This window comes from Bidens hawaiensis, unplaced genomic scaffold, assembly GCF_021521415.1.
Source record: "Bidens hawaiensis isolate Kalapana, Puna unplaced genomic scaffold, B.hawaiensis_p1.1 tig00000780_1, whole genome shotgun sequence".
NCBI classification, from domain to species: Eukaryota; Viridiplantae; Streptophyta; class Magnoliopsida; order Asterales; family Asteraceae; genus Bidens; species Bidens hawaiensis.
Window position 1 is genome coordinate 2552116 of NW_027491045.1, and position 10491 is coordinate 2562606.

The following is a 10491-nucleotide window of genomic DNA, read 5'->3' on the forward strand; positions in this document are numbered from 1 at the left end:
AAGCCCTAAAGACGCCCCCTCTGAGCGAATAATGCCCAACGCTCTAGCGACTTCCTCAGCCTTACCAATAATAGTGTCATCGTCTAAATACCAAGCATGGAAGGGTAAGGGACAGGTCCCCTGCACCCTAAGGATGAGCGGATGAAGAACCAACGCAAAAAGAAGAGGGCCAAGGGGGTCCCCTTGCTGCACCCCAGTAAAAGCCCCGATATGAGTATCCCCCACATATAAACGGGCGGGGCGGGCATATAAAAACTGGACCCATGGGAAGATGGATGGACATATGCAGCTAACTTCCCTAAGAAGGGTCATCCGATCCACCTCGTTGAAGGCGTTAGAAAAATCAACAGTGAGCATAGCCAGGGACCCGTCAAAATGAAACGCGCTCAAAAATCTGTTAGCACTATTCAATACCGCTTCTGCCCCATTAGGGATCCCAACCCCGAATTGAAAATCCCGTAGATAAGCAACCACCTTTTTCCCTATTTTACTCATAGCGACTTTTGACACCAATCTTCTCCAAATGGCCCCCTCTGCGATGGGTCTAATTCCATTGTCAGGCTTCAACAGGGGGTCAACGGTGCCGAAGCAATGAACTCCGCTAGAACTTTTGGACAAAGCCCCCAAGCCACAAGTTGACAACATCAGTGATGGCCTTTAAGAGCCCGGAGGCGGTCGGAGACCCCTGGCCACAGAAAGCGTCTAAAATATGTTGGGCCCGCAAACCATCCCTCCAACAAGATGTACCTTTCGGGAAGGTTTTAATACATTCCAACACACAATCACCGTCCACCTGCAAGGCTGGTTCCGATGGCACGACGGAGGGCATGGTCGGGGGGTCCACCACAGGATGTTTATCAATCAATGCTCTCAAAGTATCCCCCCCGGCAGCCGCGACCCCGGATGAACACAAGACTTTGATCGCCGCTGTGTAATGGCCGTCCGCTACCTTCCGGAGGCATTGCTTGATATTGCCCCCTTCCTCTTCTTTATGTTGGCAATCCCACATCACTGGAAGTTCAAGGAGCGGTAGCACCAACTCTTCTAAACCTGCCCCATCTTTCCAAACAGCCAAAGCCCGCATAATGGAGCTACATTGAAGCGATTTCCTGTTACCGGACCTTCGTTCTTGCCTAGTAGCCGGTTTGACAACACGTAACGTGCAACGAGGCAACAACAAAAGTTTAACCCAAGCCTCAATAGACCTCGGGGCATCCACCACTTTACGGAGCCCCCCCGACAAAGCCTCGGCAAAAGCCATGCTACACGCGGGCAGGGTACTCTTGACAGTGGCAATAGGAATGGCGAGGACGCGCTCAAGGAGAGCGACATCTACCACAAACGTCTCAGACTGACCACTCCCAAGCTCCACCTGCGAATCACGGGGTTGAGGGATCCCCACAATAAAATCAAAGTCGCCTCCTGCACGTGGGGTGCATTTAACAACTTCTTTTCCGTGCAGACAAGGCCTATTCAAGGCATGCAGGGCCATGCACTCCCCGCATAACCAGTTCTTAAGCAAGCGCAAGGTTTCGACAACGTCATTATAGAGTTCCAAGTCCGAAGCAAGACGCTCCTTTAACTGATCTCTCTTTTCCTTTACATTGAAGTGATCCCGCTGAAAATGCATGAGTAACCTAGAGTACCCCTTGTATCCCGGGATACCATCTTTGCAAACATGAAAATTTTTTAAGGGGCAACGCCAAATCCCCGTGCCCGAGCTAGGACCGGGCTCTCCACCACATGCCCTCATAAATCACTTAAGAAATTAAAACTTTTTTTGTTTTTGGAAACAAATGAAATTAAAATGACATTTGGTGTTGGGATTTAATCAAACACCTGGCGGGTATTACTAGCGAAACCTCCAAACTAATGTCATTCAAAACAAATCGCCCAGAAAATGAAATGCTAGAAGACCAAATAAGCAAAAACCGAGAATGGGTGGACGGTGGCAAAATAAGGGTGGAGCAGTGAGGTGGAGATGTGGGGGGGGGGGGGGTAACGGCAGTGGCGGTGGTGAGTGAGAGGCGGAGACGGAAAGGGAGGGTTACGGCGGAGCTGTGAGGCGGAGATGGAGGCGGTGGGTTAGCATTGAACGTTAGGAATCTAAGCTGACGTTAGCATTGAAAGATATTTTGTTTGTGTGTGTGTGTGGTGGGGGGGGGGGGTGGAAGGGGAATTGAACGGTAACGTGACGGCGAACGGCGGCGTTGGTGGTTGTTTATGAAGAAAGGACACGCTTCTTTCGTTCTTTTTCTTTCGTGAGAAGTTTCTGAGAAACTAATGTGATCAAAGTGTGACAAGATGGGTAACCACCTTTATAGGGGTTGTTATCATTAGTTGCCAGGGGCTAAACTTTGGTTTATGTAAAATAGGGGAAAATTAAGATACAAATTAAATTAACGTGCTAACTATGAAAGTTAAGTGGTGTAATTACACAGTTAAGTGGTGTAATTGTGTAATTACACCGTAGTGTAATTTCACTATGTTGTATTACACTGCACTGTAATTACACTATGTTGTATATATAATTACACTACTTGATTCGTACAGTTAGCAAATTAATTTAATTTGTATTTAATCCAAACTCGTGTAAAATATTATTATGATTATTATAGAGATTGTATTATTATTATTATTATTATTATTATTAATTATATAAATGTCACGGTGATTTAAATCATGAAAAAAATTAATGTTTTGGAGTTTTAAAGAAGGAAGAAAAGTTAAAACATTAAATAAATTAAATAAAAAACGTCTTTGGGAAATGAAATTTGAAAAAAAAAATAATAACTGAAATTAGCATTGAAAGAGGTTTTGTGTGTGTGGGTACGTGGTTCGAAGCTACGTCTTATGGGTGGTAAGGGCAGGTGTAGATCGTTGAGTTAACTACCACTTTGGTCAAGAGCTTGTGTCAACACCGTATGTTAGTGTTTTATAACTACATATAACTAGTATTAAGGACTCGTGTGTTGCATTGAGTCTGTAAACCGTAGGTAATTTATTAATAAAGTTTTTTTTTGTTTTACTATTTATAAAAATATTGTTTTAAAAAACAATTATCATATGTTTATAGATGAGAGATCAATGTTGTATATGAGGTAAGTAACTATTTGTTAATACTCTATGAGTCTATGTTATTGTGTTTGTATCGGCTTTTTCTCAATCATTCAACCTCACACTTAACCTATATTATGGTCCATTTCCCTCATTGTTCACCATTATATTATTTAATAATATAAAAAAAAGAAAAACAAAGAGAAAAAAAACTCATTTGATGGCCTTCGTTCCACCATCCTTCAAAGGATGACCATGACCACGATCATTCCCATCCCGTTATATATGGTCATTAGAGAAGGGGGGGGGGGGGGGGGGGAATTCAAAGGACTCATTTGAGTGACCCTTTGTCCACAACTTCACATAGAACCTTTTCTCTTACTCAAATGAGCCATTTCCCATGGCCTAACTATTCACACCGGCTATTGTTTCTATTAACTTTTTCTAAAGTAATAGAAGTATCCTTGAAGTTTTGAATATGAGTTTCTTTCGGCAAGGTAAATCTTCGAATATGTGTTGTGTATCATAATCACTTTTCATATAGGTTTTCGTCTCACTGCGTATTACGCCAGAGAGTTCTGCTATTACTGTGGCACAACGACTGTCAAGTGGCAGCCGACGGCATGGTTTCCCGGATGAACGCCCAAGCCAAACTCTAAAGTCAGCGTGAGTCCAGTTAAAACAACAGAGTCTAGCCAAAGTAGGACATCGAGGCTCTTAAAATTTGAATAGTATGACAACCTAAATACAAGAAAGCCGACTAGACTCCTGTACTCAACACATGGGTCCACGCATGAGTTGTAAAGTCCAAACATCCAACTAGACAAAATAATAAAGAGCACTCAAGATTGTATCTTTCCTTACTCAAGATTGCATATTTCCTCTTTTGAGCAAGGAAAGTTTCAATCTTTTGTGGTTAATTCACTTCTTGGGTTAAAAATAAAACTGTAATTATAATTCTACATTTTAACTGTCACAACTTATATACCACCTCAACATATTAACATGTTTAAGTAACTATAAAAAGTTAAAAACCACCCTTTTTAACCCTCATTGCCGCTGAGCTGGCAACGACGCTGACCTTGTAAAAACTTCCGCCACAAAACTTGGCGAAGCCGAAGAACAAACGGATGCACAAGGTCTAAGCAGAGGCGTACCAGCCCGGCTCGAGTTTTCATTAGCCACAAGCGTGGACCTTGAACCATCCGTCATTGGACCATTATGCGGCTGCAGCTCGATGTCAAGAACCTGACCGGGTGCTAACCCGGCTCGTGGACTATCGAGCTCGTGGTGGTCAAATTCTTCTACAGATACGACGGTGCTTGTGTCGGTGTGAATCGTGGAGTCGTCATTATATATTCCTAACCGTCGCCGCCTTCTTCTGGCTTCCTTTCCCCATCCATGGATTGTATCTCTTATTCTTTGTGGGATTAGCGCGGCCTTGTAATTTGTACCCATCTGCATAGTGACATAGATTTCATTTCAAAACCAATAATATGTTTAGAACTCCATATAATGTGTTAAATTGTATACTATTTACTAAATAAATTAACTAGAAGGCATGTAGATTTCATTACTTCTACTAAGATTTATTTTAAAATTTTATAATATTAATAGTCTTTTATTTAAATGCATTTATGCACATTTGTATGCATATGTGCACATTTTATATATAATTTTATAAAAAAAAGAGGATAGAGGAGATAAAATAAACGAAAGAGTGAGAAGAGAGAAATGAAAATCTTTTCTTTTTTTCAATTTTATATGTTATGTTTAAACGAAATGAACACATGTTATGCGGTTCTCACAGTTCTCAACATACAATTGGTTCTGAAAAGAACGAGGCAGAACACTAAATTATTGTAGGAGGGAAAAGGGCAAAACTAAATCGTCTGATTTTTTGATTTGATATATGGTTCAAGTTTTTTAAGTGTAGTACTTCTTAAATACAAATATGTATGTTATGCACATAAAAAGCAATAAACTAGTTGGTTCATATAAAATTTTAAAGTTTTACCATTTGTCCACTCGTGTAGGTTCTATATATAAACAAATTTTGTGCATTGTTTTATAAATTTCAGGAGAGATGTATATATGTGTGTGTGTAAATGTTTTTGGTCTGAAATTATACCTGGGTAACGAGTGCATAAAGCGGTAAGGTGCTATAGCTACATAAGAACTGGCCCATAAACCTATAACAGATAATAACAGTGAGCGATATCCTGTTTTAAGCAACACGTATAAAATCTGGTGAAGCTGAATGAAAACAAACACACACCCCAAAATCAACCGTATATACACGACCGTGTGGTTCTTGATAAAACAAGAATTATAGCCAAATTGCCACTGCAAAATAAAAAAATAAAAATATATATATATATATATATAAATAAGCAGCTTATACAACTCAAGTTTAAACATCAAACATGGTTATGAAATCAAGTAACCGAAATTACCCAGAACCAAAAGAACGAAGCTAGCTCAAACGCGTTCTGCACTTAAGTTGATCACAAGTCAGACAACCAAATTATCTTAATATTTGGATTAATGAAAACAAATTTAAAAACAATGAAAAGGTGATGCTGACCTGGAAAAGAATGAAATGAATTAAAAAGAGCAATAATTCTGGCTTTTTAAACCAAAAGAGTTCATCTCGAGGCTTTAATCTCGTTTCACCATAGTATTGAGTAATTTGAGCACTTTCTAGAGCCAAAGTTGCAATAACATGTTGTAATTTTGCCCCCACAAGTAAAACAAGCTGAAAATATACATATGCAATCAGAACTATAATATAAATTAACTACAATGTAAATAAGATAAGAAAAACGAGTACTTACAGTAATTGGAATAATGGCAATCCAGAAATAAAGATTTGATCCTGCAAGAAATGCTTGATGATCAATCAAGATTTGTTATTCCAACGAGGATTTGATGCATAATTAGTTCACGTCACGTACCTTTTATATTAAACAGCATAAAAGCAACCACAAACCCCCAAAGCGGGCCACTGCAAGAAACCGAATAAACAAAAAAATCAACTTTTGAACAGTAATGTGTTGAATTTATGTATAAAATTTACATGTGTGAATAGAGATAGCAAGAAAGAAAATACATTACCTGACTCCGACTATTCTTTGAAATTCTTCTTCCATAGAACGAATCATATAACTGTGAAAATCATATTTTGATGTGAGGTGGTGGTTCTGTCATGAATAAGAAAAACAAGCAGCTGTGAATAATGATCTGAAGGTACAACAAATTTAACCGCCCATCCGAGAGCTCGAGCTTGGTTCGTTTCGAGTTCTATTTTAAAGTTCCAGCTTGGCTCATCTATTATTTATTTTATTTATTAATTTCTATACATTTATAACTACTTATAGTTATGGTTTTTATATTATGTTGATTTATATGCATTTATAACTATTTTCACAGTTATAATTCTTATCACAGTTTTATTTATAATATTTATTAATGTGTAAATATATATGTAATACATTAAATAAAAATTATATAAATAATGGGCTCATTTAGGCTCGAGAGTCTACATGAGCTTGATAAGTGAAGCTCAGCTCGGGCGAGTTAATTATACGAGCTTGTTTTTAGGCCCGTGCTCGTATAAGCTTGTCATGATTCGAGCTTTTAGCGAGCTGGTCTTGAGAAGCTCACAAGCGACTTAGACCATTTACACCCCAACTTATTGCTAGTGCAATAAATTTTAAAAAATATAAATATTTTCCAAGTAGATATAGGGTGATATCATATGTAGCTGTAAAGGGGACCTCAACAGCTGTACAACATTATTAATTGCTTTTGTCGAAATTTGGCATACCATGATGAAGGCTTTACGCAGCATTAGGTAATCTGCACGAACAACCGAACGCCCAAATTGCCGAAAGAAACATATCTGTATAGCAAATTATATAATAAAACATTACTATCCAAATAGAAAGATTAAAGCTAACTATGCAAAAATGGGAGAGATTGTACCTACCATCCAAGTTAAATATCCATTCCTAACTAACGGATTTGATGAGTGGAATTTGGCCATAGTTGATTGTCTCTTAAATAGCTCATTTCTTGATATTTCTGCATTAAAATATATTATATTAATTGTATACATGATACCATTGTTAGATTTAAAATTGATAAGTATATATTACCGGTTAGCACATCATGTCGGTCCACTTGAGCCTCATCCTCCCATCTCCTCCAACTGTGAATCTGGCGAGATTACAAATTTAGTAATTTCAACAAACAATTATGTTCTTATTATGTTATCTTCATACAAGTATCAAGTAAAAATAGTAATAGTAATAATAATTATTATTATTATTATTATTATTATAATAATAACAACAATATGTACGTAACCTTCACTACAGCAAGAAGCATTGTTAAGCAGCTGTACGACACGTGAGTTATTGCCATGACAAAAATAAAGCGGTGGAGTTGCTCAAGGCCTTCATATGATACAAACGGCTCATAATCCTATAAATTAAAAATGGCAACAATATATTTGAAAAACTAACAAAAAAAACATAATACATGAAGTACCGAATGTAGATTAATGTGACTTGCCTTCTTACACGTGTTCTGATTCAATTCATTCAACACCCTCCGATGAGGATACACGAAACTCATAAAAAGTTTCCGCTTATTATCATTATTCTCCATTTCTTCATCAACCTCGGACCGAGTACATGGAGCAAATGCACTATTGTAGAATTTTGATGGGATACAAATGTTTGATATAATACTAGAAGTAGCTGTTAGAAGGAGGGATATGAAGCCGAGAAGCATCAACTCTGCACACAAACAACCAAAACATATGAATCAATAATCATTAACACTTCTTAAATAAAAAAAAAAGCATATGAAGCATTTACATTTCTCAAATAGGTTTCATATACAAAAAATACCTTCTTTCATTTTCTCCACAGCAGCAAGCAACGGCTTGCGGTCTGTTTTCTTCAACCACTAACATGTTAAATTAAATTGTCAGGAACAAATAAAAGTATAAAACCTATAACTATTGCAACACAATAGTAACAAATTGGCTTGCATAAATATTAACAAATACAAATTATTGCATACACTTGGATTAATCACATATCATTCATTCATTATCTCAATTAACGGTGTGCATGAAACTGAAAAACCGATCGAGAACCGAAAAAACCAAACAAAACAAAAACTGACAGTTTGGTTTTATGTTTTTGTAAAAACCACACTGACGGTTCGGTTTTGGTTTTGTATGTAATTAAAACCGAACAAACCGAACCGAATTTATAGCTTTTCATTTTTTTATTTTTCATAACTTATAAGAACTTGATAAATATATAACTCAGATATTCTAGCCCAAATGTATAATAATCAACTAGTTATTAATTAACAAATTGATTTACGCCCAAATTCGTTATTTTTTGCCTTTTTTTTCCTGCCCAAAATTTCTAAGCTCAAACGCAAAACTGAAAAATCCGTAACTGACCGGTTTTCAAAAGTTTAAAAATCAGAGTTACAGTTTTTGGTTTGGTTTTAGCCCAATTCCGAACCGCTCACACCCCTACTCTATATAGGCACTATGTATCACAAATTAAACAATATAAGCATATGGCACATTAGAATGAAGAACACAACACTTACATTGCTTAACCGATGAATCGATCTCTCGACAAGCAACGAAACAACAACAAAGACAGTCAAAACAGTAGCCACAGACCATGTTGGAGTCAAAGCCAAAGATCTTGATTCCTCTTGGTCAACCTCAGATGACATACTTCACCTAATTTACACAACACTCTAATAAACAAGATTTGTGTTATTTACTGAATAAACTCTCACAGACATTTAGTCAAACAGGTGGTGTGCACACAATAATAACCCTGTGATAATAATAATTCAAACCCACTTTTCTTGGAGCTCAGTAACAAGTTAATGATAACATAACATAGCAAAATGTTACTGAGTGTTGAACAAATCAAGATTTGAACTTTAGTTGTTTGTATTGGTATAATTGGTATCAAGATTGAATCTTTAGTGGTTTCCAAGATACCCAACAAGTGTGTGTGTCGCTTGAGTGTGTAAATGTGTAATAAAGAAATGTGGAAAGTGGGTGAATATATTATTATATGCAGGTTCTGGGAAGTAGTTTAGTTAATAGTTTTCTAGTTTCAACAACTGGAGTTTGAATGAAACAGAGACGATAGCTCTGTCTTTTGTAATTGTTTCTCTCTCTTACATGCATTCATTAACGTTGGGAGAGACTTTAAGGGAGAATTTCCAAAATAGTCTAAAATAGAAAGAGAGATACCAAATTAGTCTAAAAATGATTTTAATTATCAAACTAGTTCAATCAAACAAATTGGGAACGTGAGATCAGGAATCATGGCGTGAGATTTGTTAACCACTCACAGTGTGACACGTGTAAAGGTACGTGAAAGTTACTCTTAAATCTGTCTGCGCCGATAATTTTCTGGCCAAAATCTTTTTCTCACAAATTCATCTCCTCCGACGCAATTCAGGTGAATTTTGTCTCCTGCGAGAAATTTAAAAAATGTTGCAAAAACACGATACTTTTCTAATGAATTTAGTCTTCTTAGATGATTTTCAAATAAGTTAAAAAAAACGATAATTTCTCAACGAATTTAATCTCCTCAGATGATTTTTATAAAAGTTTTAAAAATATGGCAAGTGTTAAGAATGTGGTGGGTGGTGGTGGTGGTTGATGATGGCGGTGGGTGGTGGTGGTTGATGATGACAATGGGCGGTGGGTGGTGGTGGTGAATGGTGGTGGTAGGTGGTGGATATGATTTTCAAAAATGTTTTATAAACAACTATTATTTTTATGCAAAAAAAAGATAACTTTCATCTAAAAACCATCGAATTTAAATAATTTATAACAAAATTCATCTTTTCTAACAACTTTTATTTTTATGCAAAAAAGATGAAATTCACCTAAAATGCGTCGGAGGAGATGAATTTATGAGAAAAAGATTTTGGCCATAAAACTATCGGCGCAGACAGATTTGGGAGTAACTTTCACGTACCTTTACACGTGTCACACTGTGAGTGGTTAACAAATCTCACGTCACGCTTCCCTATCTCACGTTCCCGATTAGTTTGGTTGGACTAGTTTGGTAATTAAAATCACTTTTGGACTAATTTGGTCTTCTCTCTCCTATTTTGGACTATTTTGGGAATTATCCCTTAACTTAGTAAGTGTGTAATAAAATGTAATAACAGTTTGTCTTCATGAACTACTAAGGATTTGTTTGTTGTTAGCTTATGTTTAGTGGAGGAACTATAAAATAGGGTGATATTTGTCATGTAATGTTCAATCAGCAAATAATGGATTTTTGTTTAGGGATATAGTGGTGTTGTAGCCCAACACACACACACACATAACAATAAAATAATAATATTCTTCAAATCTTC

The 10491-nt window shown here is 36.9% G+C and overlaps 1 protein-coding gene across 1 annotated transcript; it reads right to left on the minus strand.

Annotated features, from left to right (window-relative positions):
* Window positions 1-3869: 3869 nt before the first annotated feature.
* Window positions 3870-9170, minus strand: LOC143538103 (MLO-like protein 11). The gene is made up of 15 exons (XM_077031731.1): window positions 8701-9170; window positions 7977-8034; window positions 7636-7862; window positions 7429-7545; window positions 7218-7278; window positions 7049-7143; window positions 6887-6961; window positions 6175-6260; window positions 6015-6064; window positions 5895-5935; window positions 5645-5815; window positions 5514-5549; window positions 5336-5403; window positions 5189-5249; window positions 3870-4515 (listed from the first exon to the last, which is right to left on the minus strand). Exons 1-15 carry the CDS (start codon window positions 8830-8832, stop codon window positions 4108-4110), a joined length of 1686 nt encoding a protein of 561 aa, XP_076887846.1. The 5' UTR covers window positions 8833-9170; the 3' UTR covers window positions 3870-4107.
* Window positions 9171-10491: the final 1321 nt, after the last annotated feature.

What these genes read in the sequence shown, in the direction of transcription:
- LOC143538103 (XM_077031731.1), bottom strand. Translation starts at nt 8,832, where the DNA reads ATGTCATCTGAGGTTGACCAAGAGGAATCAAGATCTTTGGCTTTGACT. An exon ending in TGTGGAGAAAATGAAAGAAG is followed by an intron (nt 7,863 to 7,976) that starts GTATTTTTTGTA and finishes GTTTGTGTGCAG; the next exon opens with AGTTGATGCTTCTCGGCTTC. An exon ending in TTTATGCACTCGTTACCCAG is followed by an intron (nt 4,516 to 5,188) that starts GTATAATTTCAG and finishes GTCACTATGCAG; the next exon opens with ATGGGTACAAATTACAAGGC.